General features: G+C 31.0%; 1 protein-coding gene across 3 annotated transcripts in view; it reads left to right on the top strand.

Annotated features, from left to right (window-relative positions):
* Nucleotides 1–17,266, top strand: part of Nak (Numb-associated kinase) — a 73,713-nt gene that overhangs the window by 30,558 nt on the left and 25,889 nt on the right. For all 3 annotated transcript variants that reach the window (XM_085820075.1, XM_085820074.1, XM_085820073.1), the window contains exons 5-11: nt 2,901–3,040; nt 8,457–8,578; nt 9,332–9,413; nt 10,230–10,362; nt 10,467–10,570; nt 10,657–10,739; nt 15,075–15,226. In XM_085820075.1, coding sequence (XP_085676201.1) covers nt 2,901–3,040; nt 8,457–8,578; nt 9,332–9,413; nt 10,230–10,362; nt 10,467–10,570; nt 10,657–10,739; nt 15,075–15,226 — 816 coding nt within the window. The remainder of the gene's footprint in view (nt 1–2,900; nt 3,041–8,456; nt 8,579–9,331; nt 9,414–10,229; nt 10,363–10,466; nt 10,571–10,656; nt 10,740–15,074; nt 15,227–17,266) is intronic.

The following is a 17,266-nucleotide window of genomic DNA, read 5'->3' as shown; positions in this document are numbered from 1 at the left end:
AGCAGACAACTGAAACAAATGCTTCTTGAAGAATGGGAACGCTTACTCCAAGAATTGTTTGGATAATCTGATGTTCAGTAATGATAGATAGTGAAATTCTACCAGTGCAGTAAAGGAAGGTCATATCCCCTGCTAAGGTACATTGGTTTGTTATTTACCCTCCTTAACATAGTTTTTTTTTGTACCAATGGCTATTCTGTCAATAAAGCCTTGTTCCGTTTGTTACATACTATACACATCCTAGTCAATTTTTTGCTACTGATCAAGTGGTGGGAGGGACCTCAGTGCAGGGTTGCCATGCTACTTGGAAAAACAGAAAAAGTCAGGGAATTTGAAAAAGAGTTAGGTAATTTGTTGTTGTTATTGCTAGGGGGTGACCCCCTCCCCTGAGCCGATATAAGTTCAGCCATCAGGCCATAACAGGGGCCAACATGTCAAAAAATTACGGAGAACAGCAAGCCAGCCATGTTCCATCAAATTATCCAATCAAATCAAAATCCCTATATGGTCTAATGGAAGACATTCAATCTGACCCTATTTCCAATAGTCAAGGAATTAAAATATTTTAGCCAAAATCTGGAAAAGTCAGGGAATTTCATATGGAAATCCCCCCCCCCAAAAAAAGCAAGTTTTGTGCCAAAGTTGGAAGCGATCACTTTACTGGCAAATTATGTATCGCGTACACGTCATTTGGGCAGCTGGCGTAAAGCCAATTTTCGCAGCTCCAATCAAATTGTCTTTTAAGAAAGGCAAAGCAAGTTCCCAGCAACTTTGGTTTCCCGTAATCTCGAGAATCGAGAGACTTTCACATGCATAAGCAGTGCATCTTGAATGAAAGAAAATACCTTCTTATTCTCGTATAAAGCAAAATCAATTTAATCTTAGTACACAAAGGATTGGACGTCATTATGATGATCAATAAACAGGTCATTTTGGTGTTGGCAACAATTTTCAAAATCGGGCCAAGGCCGTAGCGTATTGTAGGATTTTACTGCAAAAGCTTTCTAGTCTTCTCTCTCTCTCTCTTATATATATATATATATAAATGCCTTATTTGTCATTTTGCAGTAAAATAAAAAAATAGTAGTCATCTAGGTTAACCATTTAATGTAACTAACTGTATTCGCCAAAATATCATTGATTATTGTAATTCAGTTTTTAAGTAATTAACTTAATTTTAATGTTATTCGTTCCATTTAATGTGGCTCCTTCCCTCTAAATTTATTTATTATTAGTTAATAATACTTTCAAATTTCAGGCAGTTTTCTTGGTCATAATCCTGAAACTAATTCTGCCAGTATGATGCCATACCATCACGAAATTTAATGCGCATATTTTTTGCTTATGTAAGCTGCTAAATAAATATAAAATACCTGAATTTATTTTTAAATATTTATTAAATAGATTTCTTTCTTTCATTTCACTTCAAAATGTCTGCAAAAAAGGAAATCTTTTAATCCAGATTGGGCAGATTCTAATCTGTCTTCAGTGGAAAAAAACAACTCCTATTATAGTTGTAATAGTAATGCTTTGGGGATTTTATATTATTATATATATTTGTGTATGTGTGTGTAAGTCACATGTAATTGGCAAATATTTGTGTTTTCAAGTGTCAAGTACCGTTATTAATTTACCTCTCAGCACAGCCAGTGCATACTATACGGATAGACTGGAATTTTTTTTAAACACATATGGAAAAGTCAGGGAATTTCATTCTCCTGTTTGAGTGGCAACCCTGTCAGTGGCTTCAGGTAATGTAGCTGCTTGCTCGTGTTACCATCTATTAACACCAGTGCAAGACACAGCAGCACACAAATTTTGCATGCCCTTGAAGATGATAATGAATGACCTTGGGAGTCGATCCTGGGTCTGTTTCATGCGAGTCGAATTCCCTACAACTAGCACAGAGAGCTGTCGTTTGCTATGTTCAAGAATTCTGACTCTTTCAAATTTGTGAGCGTTGAGTGGCTCTCGATATCACTACATTGAAATTGCTATTATGCTTTTCTTATGGAAAACTAGTGGGTAGTAGAGAAAGAGATGTGTCATTTAGAAGTCATTCTATGTGCACATGAGTATCAGTAAAACTCATAGTGCAGGGATGTCCAAAATCCATGTTGTGATATGAAACTCAAAATGAGTCTAATATGGGGTATCGTCCCCTTTCACAGCCAGATTGGGCAGCATGCTGGGCAATTGTATACCATGAACTCGGGTTCTAGTGGCAGCATCCAGCTCGCATGAAAGCTGTAAACTCTAGCATCCCTCTGTCAGTATGCTGAAAGGGCCAAATAGCAATTCTTATTCATCTCTAATCCTTGTCGACCCATTAACCCCGCCCCCTTTTTATTTATTTTTTATTTTTTATGGTCTTCTCATTATGGATCCAGTGTCCTCTTTTGTTTCCTCAAATTGCAATTGACACTAGGCTTTGCATTGAGCTTTATAGCCACCTATTGGCTTGTCTCCAATCTTCTGATAATTCTCTTATCTCATTCCATCATCATTTGTCACTACTCATTTTATTTGATACCTTATAAAATTTGCTCAACTGTTACAAGAAATACAGTGAATGTCATGAAGGAGTCAACAGCACACAGCTCGTCGAAAACCCTTCATGCACTTATATCCCCACCACAATCATAGCTCCATAGACATGCATGTATACGCTTATGTATTTAACTCTGAATTATTTGCAGGATTTTTTGATGGCATAATTAGTGTCTTTGATTTAATACTTTTTGTAAAAATAGACATAATTTGCAAATTTTCTTTATTTTGCACCTTTAAAACTGCACTTTTTTGCCTTTAAGTTAGGAATTGTTTTAAAACAAGCTTGAAATTTTTATATTTTTTCTATATATAGTTTGATTTTTTTTTTTTTTTTTTTTTTTTTTTAGGTCATGTTCTACAGCTTATGAATGAGAGACTACACACTGGCTTTTCTGAAGTTGAAGTGCTTCAGATATTTTGTGATGTATGTGAAGCTGTATCACGGCTGCACCATTGTCAAACACCTATCATACATAGAGACCTTAAGGTAAATTAGACAAATACCATTAAGTCATTAAATTTTTAAATGATCTGAATGTTCTGAACAAATGGTTTCAGATTCCTTGTATATTTTTGGGGCAGTCAAATTCTATTTTAGTTTCAAGAGGTCAGTTCCATGAAATTCATAGCGAGAAGAATGGTGTAGGTATTCATTTCTTATAACATTTTGCATTTTTTACTACCAGATATGTAGACTCGAAAGCATAAAAATTTAGCATGCTCCTCTGTAATGGAAGAAAAATAGATTTTAATCCAGATTATAGTTGTCCCCAACTTGATGCAAATTTAGGCTTTGGATGCTTAGAAATATTATTTTATCAGGATTTGCTGCTGTTATTAGTAGCTCCTCCCAGTGGGGGAAGACTATGCCATGTTACTTAAATACTCAAAAAGAAATCACACTGCATTAGATAACTTTCTTTTTTGTGTTTTCTTTATGGAAAGTTTCTCTAGCTCTTCCAAAGTCCTGAAAACTGAGCATCTTTGGGGATAAACTGGAGCATAAGTTGCATACCATACTTTCTGAACATACTGCTACTCATAAATTATTCAGTCTGCTACATAAGAAATGGAAACAAATTCATTCTTGAGTTTTAAGAATTTAATGGGAAGTATACCTTAAAGGATAAGTCCTAACTTCTTCAAAAGGAGGCATGATCTATTAAAAGTGCTAGTTTAACCATAAGAAGCATCAGTAGTAGATAACTGACTGTGATATGTATTTACCTAAGCATTTGTGCGATATATATCTCTTTTATGTACATGCAAATTAAAGCATAATAATTAAGGATAAATGGTCTGTTTCATTTGGCATATATGATCTGCTTATGTCTAGAATGATAAGAAGTAATATGTATGTTACCGGTAAAAACTAGCTTTTACCAAAATGGCTTGGTAAAAGTCTGAAGTGTGCTTTAATATGATTCCATTTCAGCCTTTTACCAAGTCTTTGTGGTAAAGCCTAGGAGTTACCAACGTCTTCCGGTAAAAGCCAGAATCGAGGGATTTAAATCGAACTTGCATAAATCTTTGCATGCAAATTCTGTTGCAACACTTTTCTGTTCCTGCTTGTCCTTATACGTGCCATTTGCAGTCTACCTTTGAGCAAATTCAAACAAGTATAAACGGTTACAATCTAAAATAGAAGCAGTTTGTTTCCATTTTAACATATTTTGCATTTTTTATTTTGCTGAAAGGAAATGAGGGCTGTTACATGGAAAAAATTTTACGACATTTTGTCTGAATCTGTAAAATATAAGCACAATAACAGCTTTTATTTAACAAATGAAACTTGCACTTCTTTAATAAATGAAGTGAAAGGAGGAAAATGTGTGAAAGAAAAACGAACAATTCATTACAGAAGGTTGAAACTCTATGATATTCTAAATATTGGAGGAGAGGACAAGCTTATAGCACCACTACCTGCAGAAAAAGCAGAAATCCTGTATTACGTTACAAGTGATGAAGTCTTCCTTATACAAGATGCTCATATTACAGTTGGCCATGGTGGAAGAATCCGCATGATTAAAGAACTGAATCACAAGAGAAACAATGTGATTAGAATATATCATCACGTATCTGAGACTATGTGAACCATGTCAGAAAAAAACAAAAATCTGTGAAAAAAGAGATTGTAATCAAACCAGTTGTGCATAGCGAAATAAATTCTCGATGCCAATTCGACCTAACAGAGATATGCAGTCCAACCCTGATCGTAATATGAAATTCATTTTAGTATATTGAAATCATCTTAATTCATCCTAATCCGAAGTTTACATGATAAAAGAGCTGATGAAGTAGGATAGAAGAACGGAAAATCGAATTATCAGTAATTCCTCGTTTCAGGCTTTTACCAGAAGTCTCTTGTAACTCCTAAGTTTTACCACAAAGGCATGGTAACACGCTGAAATGAAATCATATTAAAGCATACTTCGGACTTTTACCTAGCCACTTTGGTAAAAGCTAGGATTTACCAGACTTTGGGCTTTTACAGTAATGACATGTATAAGTGATTATAGTTCTTTAATTCTGGGTGGCCCAGTACTGAGTGAATAAGATCACTGAATGCTGGTAGTCTGACCAGGTTGGTATCCCGAAAAATGGCTTTAAGTACTTTTCAAGACACCCTCCATGTGTAATGTGAATATGAGTCCCATCTACATGAGACAACAGATATCTGAACAAGTAGCTCCTGATGTCTGTGATTCATACACCACTCTACAGGAAAATTATTGCTGGTACATCAGGTACTAGTTCTTGGTGCCTGTGCCAGGAATCTTGATCATTGAGTACTTGGGATACAAAGTTACGGTCGAATTAATTAGTGATAGCCAATGAAATTGCATATGGAAATCACATATTCCAAAATCAATGGCAGCTTCTGAATGAACATTTTGCTAACTAAATAACATATGCCTGGAATTGTTTGAATATTTTATTATTATTTTAACAAACTTAATTTCTGGTGTAGCATAAATTTCAGGTCATAATTTCCTTCTGATTTCCTTATAAATGATAGAATATTTTTTTCATCTTGCTACATGTAGTTTGTTACTGTAAGCTGCGGAGCAATGTATTTTTTACCTCATTTTACCTGTTATTATTAAGAAGTTATTAGTATTTATCACTAGTGTGAATTTTATAAATTATTTGTTATATGTAATGGCATCCAAAATTTCATTGCAATTTAGTTCTCTGTGAATTTTGCAGCTTTGTAAACCTTTTACAGTTGATTTAGCTTTCTGCTTCTATCCAGGCCGTATGATATTCATTATTGAGAATACTGCTTTGATTGATGCCAGTGTTCCTGGCATGATGAAAATGTAGTCCATTATTTGAGCAATGAATTTTTTTCTTTTAAAAATAATTGAAAAATTGTATTCATTTTTCTTTGCAGCTTTTATTTTTCCAGATTTCATAATTAGCTATTTCCTCAAAAAAAAAAAAAAACTTTGCAATCACTACTTCAGTTAAGGCATATTATTGATTATACTGTATATCCCCACTATTTTTTTAAACAAATTCTATTATTTGAAAATCGAGAGAGGAAAATTCTGCAAATAATTTAATTTCCAAAGGATGCTGTTAAAGTTAGAACATAAAGAAGTGAAAAACTTTGCAATCACTACTTCGGTTAAGGCATATTATTGATTACTGTATATCCCCACTCTTTTTTTAAACAAATTCTATTATTTGAAAATCAAGAGAGGAAAATTCCACCGCCGTTTGTGCAACAGACTTGCCAGCGAAATCATAGACTGAATGTCATTTCCTGTTTGCTTGACTGAGATTGGTCAGTTCTTACATTAGGCTGGCATAACGTTCAACAACTAGAAGAGAACGATTCAGTGTGACCTTTGCATGTAGTTTTCATGGGTTTGTCTTTGTTAATAAGATGAAATTATTCAAGTGTAGATGAAACCATTGAAAAATTTAGGGAAGTTCTTTCTCTGAGCATATTGAAAAAGGAAAATATTACATAAATATTTAAAAAAGTTTCAGAATCTGGGAGAAGGAATATGCGAGGAAATGCAGCATTTGTAACAGTTTCAGTAATTTTTTTACCTGAAGTTTGAATTTCCACCAAAACTGTTTTCACATAGCTCAATGTAAAAAAGACATCTGTCATCATTTTGGGGGAAAATGTCTAGACAACTTAATACAACTAGTATTTTGTATTTAAATCTAAATACTTTTGCATAGGTATTTTTCTTTAAGTTAATTTGGTGGAAAATGTGTGGATAAAAAGTACATAGATACGAAATATTTAGATTGGCAATAATGAATAAACAGCGATTTTAGATACCAAATCGCTGTTTTACCCAAGGCTGTATTATTTTTACTTCTTGTAATCAGCGTTTGTAAAATTTTACCAAACAACTGAAAAAAACTGGTTGGGATGTAGGGACAGGTAGGTTTTCAAAACAGTCTGCATGAGGTGCTCGAATGTAGCCAGTGCATTGCAGAATCCAAACAGCATCACCTTGAATTGCCAAAATCCTTGTCCCATAGTAAATGCTGTCATTTCTTGGTCATCAGGATGTATCTCTACTTGCCAATATCCACTCTTTAGATCTAAATATAAAGAATATGTTAATATATCTAAATGTTGAAATACTATAAGAAAATTTATTCCGATGTGTAAGAAATATTCAAAAATAAATCAGAAAAAATTTTGCTGCATAAGAAAGAGAACATGAAAATTCGGTGTAACAGCTGATGAATAGACATCAAGGAAACCAAATGGCTTATGAATTTTACTTTGCATGAAAAGTAGTTTCTGAAAACCTTTGTCTTACATAGAAAAATTTAATAAAATATTAATGCAAATGTAGCAAAATATTGGTAATTAGGCATAAAATGTTGAATATTTATGATGATGATTTAGTTAACATAAAAGATGATGCATCAACAAGGAAAAAATTTTATTTATTAAGATATTTACCAATAGTATGACGTGTGTGCATAGGTATAGTCAAAATAAAATACATAAATAACTTAACATTGCTATAATATAAAACAACTAATAAAGATATAAATTTGTTTATTGAAGCTAAAAGGAAATATTTAACCTTTTAACTGTCAAGTTATTTTGATGATTTGAATACATAAATTGTCAATTTTTTTATTGCAAAAATCAAATGTTTGCCACCCAATTAAAAAAATGCAGCGCACTTTGAACATAAACCTCTATACTTTAAAATCTTCACTAAATTGCTGCCATCTATTGAATTGAAGCCAAAATAAACTTCTCACGATATATTTCGAGTATAACAATATGATGCACTCAAAAAAAAATTTACCCCGAGTGATACTCAGGCGTGACATTTTGGAACACCAGTGATGCGTCCGAGATTATTTCGGGCATGATAATTTAAAGGTTAATGTGGATTTCCCTCTCCAGAACCAGACTGACAATTATAAAAGTGTTTTAAAAAACATTTAGTCGATAATTATTGCATATTTTATTATTTTTATGTTAAAGCATTTTTAAAATTTTGGGACTGGCTGTGGGCGAAGAAGCTAATATTATTGCGTACTTCCTTTCAGCTTAAATAAGCAAATTTGTGTGCTTTCGTGTACACACGCACGAGCCTTCCCAGTTAGGACACCCCTGTTAATTTTTTAATCCCTCTGCGATGCAGTGAAATTTCTGATTCCATTAAATGTTTACAAAATTATATTTTTAAAAATTCATTTTCATGTTAATAAAAGTTTCATTTAGATTCATGTTATCTAAAAGTAGAATTTATTGTTGCAATAGAAATGTTATAGAGGCCAAAGTGATTTTCTATGTCAAAAGTATTTAATAACTTTGCCATGTATTTGTGTAAAAATTAAGAAAATTAATACTAGTTTAATGTATTTAAATTGCTACTTGTTGAAAATAATTTTAATTGCAGGTTGAAAATATACTTCTTAGTGATAGTGGAAACTATGTACTATGTGATTTTGGAAGTGCTACAGCTAAAGTTATTAATCCACAAACATATGGAGTAACCCAAGCTGAAGAAGAAATAAAAAAGTTAGTATTGTCATATACATAAAAAAGTCTGTTATTACTATTATTATTTACCATTCCAGATATACAGTCGTTAAAACCATTGAATACTGAGAATTTGATCCCATGTGAATAAGCTGGCTGCATAGTTGGTTTTCCCCATGTGTAATGTGACTACTCCTGTACAAAGGCATCTCTCCTCCTAAGCAGATAGCCCTAGTATATATTGCTATGTTTAATTAAGCTAATCTATTATTACTTACCAATAATAAAATAGCATATAAGAATTTGTCTTTTCTTATGCTGTTTGAGGTTCTTTCAGATTTTTGCCTTCCAGCATTTTTACAAAAACGAGTGCTGTTCCATTATATTAAGGGGAATTTGCATTTCTTATGCTGCCTAACATTTTTTTTTTTAAATATATTTGTTTTTGTTTTATTTGAAATTATCTCTTCCACAGAAGTCCTTCTAAAATTTCACATGATAGCTTTAATTCTTGTTTTAGCAAATAATACGCTAGCAAAGTATCATTAGAGGTACAAACTATTATGTCATGAAAAGTGAAGCATAAAATAATTTTGACATTATTTTAGATCATTTATTCTGTGAACCTCCTTTTGATATAGTCATAAAATAACATTCATTCAGTTCCTTCCGTACTAATTTCTTTTTTCATAAAAATTTGTCTGTGTAATTAAAGAAGATGCTTTTGTCCAATATTTTCTTATTTTATTCTCTTTTAAATATTATCTTTATTCATAGATAAATATTTTTTAGGTACACAACCCTGTCCTATAGAGCTCCAGAAATGATAGATTTGTACTGTGGGAAACCCATCACTACAAAAGTGGATATTTGGGTATGTTTGAGAAATAATACCATGGCATATAATTTTTTACTGTATTTAAGTTGTAAAATTATTAATTTTATGTAAAATAAATGCATTAAAATTTTAATAATGCAGTTTCAATATGATGTTGGTTACACTATTTTAAGAAAGCTGAATTTTATAGTTTTAGGTTTATAAATAAAGTAAAATAAAAGTAAATAACACTGTAAATGGTATAAAATAATACTATAAATAAAGTAGCTTACTTTACAACCTTTATGATTCAATAAAAATTATTTTATTGTGTAGATAACTGTTAATTTTCATTATAAAATAATTTAAGCACTCTGAAGTAACTGTATCAATTTTTATGCATTGTTTCAAATTTTTAAATACTTTCATAAAAAGAAGGAGAAAGGCCCTGAAGAATGATATCAAAATGATAACAGTTATGGCATTTCAGTTTTTGAATTTTTGAACTGTAACATTTCATAAAATGTATGCCATGTTATGGTGTTTTGAATCAAATTTGTTATTTGAAATATCTTTTATGCATTATGGTAGTTATGAGACTATATTTATAAAAAATATTTTTTCCCATTCTTGCTCTAAAATTTGCGTTAGATATCTTGAAATCTTATGATGTGCTTCATTGTATAACTACTTGTTTATAAAATATATAGAAAAATAAAATGTTCAAGATTCTGTTAGTTTGTTGCTTAAAATCATCAGTCAGCTTGAATTTTTATAATATACTATTAATATTAGAATCTTTGACTCGTTTTTCATATAAAGTATTTATAGTATTTGAAACTAAATTCTTTTGTTAATATTTCTTTTCTCTAGGCTCTAGGTTGTTTATTGTATAAATTATGCTTTTTTACTTTACCATTTGGAGAAAGTGCTTTAGCTATTCAAAGTGGAAATTTCAGCATTCCAGATAATTCCCGTTATTCTAAAAATATTCATTCCTTAATCAGTAAGTTATTTGTATGTTTCTAAGTTTATAAAAAAAATTTGCTTTGAATAATTTCTCTTCCAAGTGACCATAGTTTATATGTATCTTTATGTTGCTTTTCATAGGGTATATGTTAGAAGTAGAACCTGAAAAACGACCAGATATATTTCAAGTCTCTTACGTAGCTTTCAAGATAGCTGGCAAAGAATGTCCTGTTCCAAATTTAAAAGTAATTATTATAATAGATAGAGAAATGTAAAATTAGATATGTATAAAATTATTAATTCTAATCCTTTTGATCTCTTGTTTTTGCAGAATTCAATCATTCCAGATATTGATAAATTACCATCTCCTCAAACTGAAAGTGAGGCCAGAAAGGCTACTGCAAAACAACAAAGGTATTTATACCTTGTATTTTCGAATAAATAAACTGTTTGAAATAGCTTATTAATATGTAGCTTTAAACTTTCTTAGTGAAAAGAAGGAAAATTGAAACACATAGTACACCTGTAATTTCTTTGAGTTTCAGAATCTTCGAAATAAAATTTATTTCTAAAAAGCATAATAATATCTATTCATTGTAAGTATGTTTTAATACAATCACCTTAATAAAAAATTGCTAAACTCTGGCAGCCATGTGCATAACTAAGCTTCTGTTTAATAACAGTTTCATTGTATTTCAAGTTCCTGTGGGTTTTGTAAGCAAATCATGATTTTTTGTTGTTGTTGCTGTTTGTTTTAAACTCAGTATTAAAGTACAGTGGAAGAAAGTTCAAATACCTTTTCTATAATATTACCATTGTTGCTGTGAAGTGGCTAAAGAGAACAGTTGCTATAAATTTATTCTTAAAGCAATCACCACAAATCTCCACCAAAATGGGGGGAAAAAATTGTAATTAGTTTTATTGATTGATTTTGGAAATAAATACCTGTTTAAAATGTAAAATATGTATGTAATATATATAACAAGTAATTTTTTTCAACTATAAATTATCAGTCTTCTTTAAAAAACTGTCAGACTATGAAAAAGTGTACACTTAAATACCCTTTTCATCAAGTAGTCTTCTTGAGGAAATTTTTAAATAGTTTGCTATTTATGTAACTCAGTCTTCTAATAGTATCTTCTAATAGTCATTACTTAAACAAATGCAATATTCCAGTTAAAAGAACTTTTTCAAAACTGTATTTAATTGCTCATAAGTTGAAAATGTATTCTTTCATTTTTCTCAGTGCTTATCAGATCAAAATAGCTCTTTGTAGTTTGTTTTCAACCATAAAAGTTGGCTACCTTTGAAATTTGAAAGTTTTCAGAAATCCTGCCAAAGCTGCACCCTTCATTCTTACCAGTTCTGCAGGAACTATTGTGTCTTTGTTTTGTAAACAATCAGTATTCCACCCACTTTGTTTTAATACTTTGTATAAGGTCTTTCATCGATTTCTACTACAGTCAAAACTGGTTAATTCGGACACCTATAATCCGGACCTCAAAGCTAAAAACTTTCTGCGCATGCGCTGCGTTGGCACATGCGCATAGGCGTTTTACGTGTGCGCAAGTGCAGAATACGTTTTCGCGTGAGCGTTTTATGTGTAACGGATGGTATAAGCTAAAATTATCTAATTATCTATTTCAGTTAATGTTGATGATTGAGTTGTTCCTTAATTTTCGAATTGGATCCGGCTTATTATTTTTTACGGCCTGTAAGAGCAATACTATAAAAGTAAACTTGAACTTTCGATTATGTCAAATAGAATTTCCGATTCTGGAGCTCCCAAAGGATCATACAAAACGAAAGTATGTTTCGATGTCCATCAAACAAAAAGTGGAATTGCTGCAAAAAATGGATAAAGACATGAAGAATGTGACAGAGAGGTTAGTGAAAACGAAAAAATTTCGATTGACAAATTAGTCGGAATTCTCGGCACAGCAATTAACGGGACTTGAACAGCAGAACTTTGTAATTGAACAAGAAATTATGTCTGTTTATAGAATTAAAGAGAAAGTATTATCACATAAAACGAAGCAACTTAAACAACTTACATTGAAAGAAATGTTTAATAAAGTAAACAAATATATATTAAGCTTTTTTTTTTTTTTTTTTTTTGTAAATTTTGATACCCTTTAGATCATAATTGTTCTTTATTTCATAAATTACGGTTTCATGTTTTTAATTTTACAATTTCTGCATGCCATCTTACGAGATTTAAACTGATGATCTATAATCCGGAATCGCCGAAGTCCCGACGAGTCCGGATTAACGACTTTTGACTGTACTATGTTAGGCTTTTCAATTCTACCAAAAATTCGGTTTAGAATACTATAAGTACAAACTTCCTTCAGGTGATCATTCTAATCTGTTATTCTTTTGTCGCCCCCATTCAGCTGACTCTAACATATTCATTAATACATGCTTTTTTGATAGTAGGATCCTTTGAAAATAATCCACCACTTGCTGTTCTGTGGAGACATATCCCAGGTTTTATTTTATTTATTTTTTATTTATTTATTTTAATGCAAGGGGGGAATCCTGGAACTTTTCACAAAAGTACTCATATAGCTCTTCTCGGTATGACATAGTACAATCAGTAGTTACCACTTCAGACTACTAAGAATGTTAAATGCAAGACAGTATTTAAAAAAAAATGCATAAATTTGCTCAGTGATCTCTCAGTACTCTGAACTAAACTGAGAATAGATTATTTTACCAGTCTTATGTAATTTCCCTCCCATCTGCTGAGAAATTTTAAGTACCTTGAATTTTCTAGAAATTGCTGGAAGGTGCATTCTGTTAACAAGTACATGGGGCTATTTATAGTTGCATATGGGCTGCAGCAGTTACAGTTGCCCAAATGATCATCAGTTTTTTGCGACTTTTGGCTGTTTCTTTCCAAAGTTTGCAACAAAAATTAGTCACCAAAACCTGTTTTCTGTTCTGTTCTTTATAATGTTTTGGTTGGTGCATTATGTAATACTCTAAAATTTCATTGTTTTATAAGATTACGAGATCAAAGTTCTAAATTGAAGATAGGAAACATATATATTAATATAAAATTAAAAAATTTGCGGTCTATTGTTTCGTTTCTGATCTATATTCTTGCCACTTTTTTTAATTTTCAGTAAAAAGTATTTAATATCAATAAGCTAGTTTCCATAGTCATTTTATTTTTTAAAGCATTATAGATTTTAACATATTTTGACTGTATATTAGTTTTAATTTTTTTAGGCCTTTAAAGATTCAGATTTTTTAAGTTAAATGTGTACATTTTTATTTAACTTGGACAAGAAATATGCAGTAAAGTGATTTTGTAAATGAAAGTAGTCTCAGTAAAGGCTCGTTTCCACTACTGCGTACGAACACGTTGCATCAATTGAAGACACGCCTACAGCATCCGTACGAGCGTTTCCACTGCCGCATATCTGTAGATTATTTTCATTTTACGCCGCTAGGTGTCACTGTAATATTTTGGCGCCAAACGACCAGTTCGCGAGTTACGACGCTGAACATTGAATTTTTCCCGCTTAAGTGAGTATTGTTTATTTTGGATTTGATGGGGATCCAGATGTAAAATGCAGAAAAGTTTTGTTTACTAAATTGCATGTTATTGGAAATTTTTATTTCTGCTTATGAACTGCGCTAGCAATTTTTATCTTACTTATCTAAAACCTCTTATTATCTACCTTTTTAACCTTACTTGAATGGTATGCATATTTTGGCTTATATACATCATCAAGTAAATCAATTCTTAAAACTAAATTTTTTGGTCTTATTTCAGTGTGCTATCGTCTAAAAAATTCACCAGAGTTTGTTCTTCAGCTTCTAGTACATTTCTTACAAAAAACATCATCTTTTAAAGTGGACTTCCGATTGAAGTTAAACGGGCTGCTAAAAATATATTTCATGTGCTTACAAATTTATGTTAGCCAAAAAGATATATTTATAAATAGAGAAATACAAATTTAACATACTCTTTAATGCAGTGGAATATTTAAAAGGCTCTCAAATTTAATTTATAATTAATGTTTTTAGTTTTTACCTGTTTCAAAAGAAAAAAATAACAAATCATTTAATGCCATATCTGGTTTGCTGTAGCAATTTTATACAGACATTCATTTTCATTAAAGGTAAATGTATATGCAGAGCTAGGAAATAATTTTCATGACAAATTTTGCTATTTCATGGACTTAGAATTATAATTTTTGACGCTGATTTTCTTGAGTGCTTAATTTTCTATGCGAGCAAGTACTGTAGTTGCAGTTATCTTATTTTTCTTAGCTTTTTTTATTTTATTTATATTTTTTATATGATTGCTGTCTTTTTCAGCATGCAGATTTCTTGCTATAATGTTAATTCAAAAAAAAGTTATTTTTTCGCAAAACATTCTTTCCCTAAGCGAGCGTTCATCGCTACTTCTACCACCATTAATTTTTGGTGACAACACCTTATTGCTCCTTTTTTACCACGTGACCCCAATGCATCCACAGACATACGGATAGAAGTTGAACATTGTTGAACTCCATCCGTACGTCATTTGTTACCACACATCGACCGAATTGCAGATGTTAATCAAAGTGAATTCGCTCGCTGATTGGAGAAACGCATAGACACCACAACGCATACGCAGCAGTGGAAACTGGCCTTTAATTGATTCTGGAAAAATTTCAGGAATTTGCAAAGAAAATCTGAAGTAATAGAATAATTCTAATTTTTTATGTTTTTTTAACTCTTCTTATGTAGGCCTGCTTCTACTCCTGTCGTAGAAGGAACTTCAGTAGCTCCTCGTCAGAGGCCTAAAGGATCTCAAGCTCCTCCGGGTGTAGGTAGTTTAACTTTGCTGCCTCAAGCAACACCCACATCTGGAAAAAGAGTTACTCCTACAACTCCACATGGTATGTAAACAAAAGTAATTTTCTTTTATGTGTAGCTTTCTGGTACCCTTTCATTTGCTTTATCTGACATCCTATCCCATTCCTGTTACCTTATCCCAATTCTTTCTAAAGGTTATCCATGGACTTTGTTTAAATTTTTTCATTGGCTGGATTAAGTGCCTTCCATATTTTGATTATAGAAATTTATAGAGATTGATTTATAGACTTTTGATTATCTGAGCTAATGCTTCAGAAGCAGATCATGGATAATTGAAAAACACAAATAATCCAAACTGTCAGTTTCCATGTATATTGTATATGTTTATATCTTTAATAAATAATAATGAACAGTAATTTTACTTTGTTTTTGAGAATGTTTAAATATTTGTGGAGGATCACTGCATTTCAAAGTGCTATTTTTATCACTGTATTTAAATCCCTTTTGGTTAATAAAGTCCAATAGATTCTACATTTTTCAGCAAACTATATTGTCAATTTTCTATGTTCAGATCTTGTGGTTAATTAAGTTTTGTTGTAATGTTAAAGCAACTTCTTCCATGTATAGCCTGTTCTTTATTTATTTTTCAGTTGTAAAATTTTAAATCAATTTTTAAAATAATAAGAAAAAGGTATGTATGAAACAAAAAAGAAAAAAATCTTACTGATCAACCAAAATTATGCCTTTGACTATCCACATGCAGAATTAATTATGCAAAGTAATCATTGAAACTAAACCCTGAGGACATGATTCAGCAGTTTTTGGAGCATGATTGGACTTGCACATATTTTTTTTCACACTCTCACACATAATGTTAAATGCATGGATAATCCAAACCCAAATAATCGAAAGTACACTGCATTTGTGAGGAAAGAAAACTAAATTCTAAAAGTTGTAGGTAAGCCAATTTTGCCATTCTCTCATTGAAAATTCAGTTAGTTATTATTTGGAAAGGTGTAAACTTGTTTGTGGAGAGGAGAATTGAAATAGTTTCAGTTAGACTCTCTTCTTTTTATCATTTTTAGTACTAAAGTCCGAGTGTGTAGAGACTTATTTGAATTATATAATAGAATTTTAACTGTTAAGAAAAACTATACTACTCTTTTTCTTTTTTTGAGCTCCCCTAAAAGTTGTATATATCCATCTTAACAAATTTTAAAATAAATTGTTCATTTATATCTTAGTATGTACTTTTATTATATAATTGTTTATATTAACAATCCTGGGAAATTCTAGTATCATATTGTCATTTTATAAAATTATAACTCATTCTATATGTAAAAAAATTTCTATCAAATTTTAAAGCTTATTATGCAAATGCTATTTATAGATGTCAGGTTTTTGTAAGAAGCAATTACTGGGCCATTGGTTTTTAGGCTGTTTCGTCTTCTTAGATTTAGTATATATATTTCTTTTAAATTGTAAATACAGAGTAATTTGTGTGTAAAGCAAAGAAAGAAAAAGTGTAATAATAATTTTCCTGGAGTGCTATGCATCTTTTATTTAAAAAAAAAAAAAAAAAAAAAAAGACTGTCATAAATGTTTCGAAACTCTTATTATTACATGATATGTATATTTTGTAAACCACTACAGAGCTGGTAAAATGACTACTAAATTTAACTACAAAATATCATACATTAATTTACATATACATTTTTTGATAATTTTACTGCTTGCAAACAGTTTATTATTATATAATGATAAAATTTCATCTAAGTTTAGCATTGGTAAACATGCATATGGATTCCAAAAGGGATTAAGCTATGAATTTCATTCTTACGTTAAATTATAAGTAACTGTAATTAATGAGAAAATAATTTTTCCCATTTTTTAAATGGTATATCATATTTCTTCATACATTTGTGATTTTTCATTCACTAGAAATTGAGAAATGAAAAATACTCAAATTGTTTTGTAGATGGAGCTACAAGGTATACTCCTGTGTATTCTTGTAGGGAATCTTTTAGATACAAAGCAAAAATCATGAATGACAATGTACAAGAAGAATATAATATTTGCTAAATGTGACTGTTCCAAAAAATTAAAAGAAATCCAAATAGATA

The sequence above is a fragment of the Stegodyphus dumicola genome, chromosome 7 (genome assembly GCF_044657685.1).
Source record: "Stegodyphus dumicola isolate Sdum_Otavi_A_Nest chromosome 7, ASM4465768v1".
Taxonomy (NCBI): Eukaryota; Metazoa; Arthropoda; class Arachnida; order Araneae; family Eresidae; genus Stegodyphus; species Stegodyphus dumicola.
Note: the sequence above shows the minus strand (reverse complement) of the source record. Positions and strands in the feature narration are given on the sequence as shown.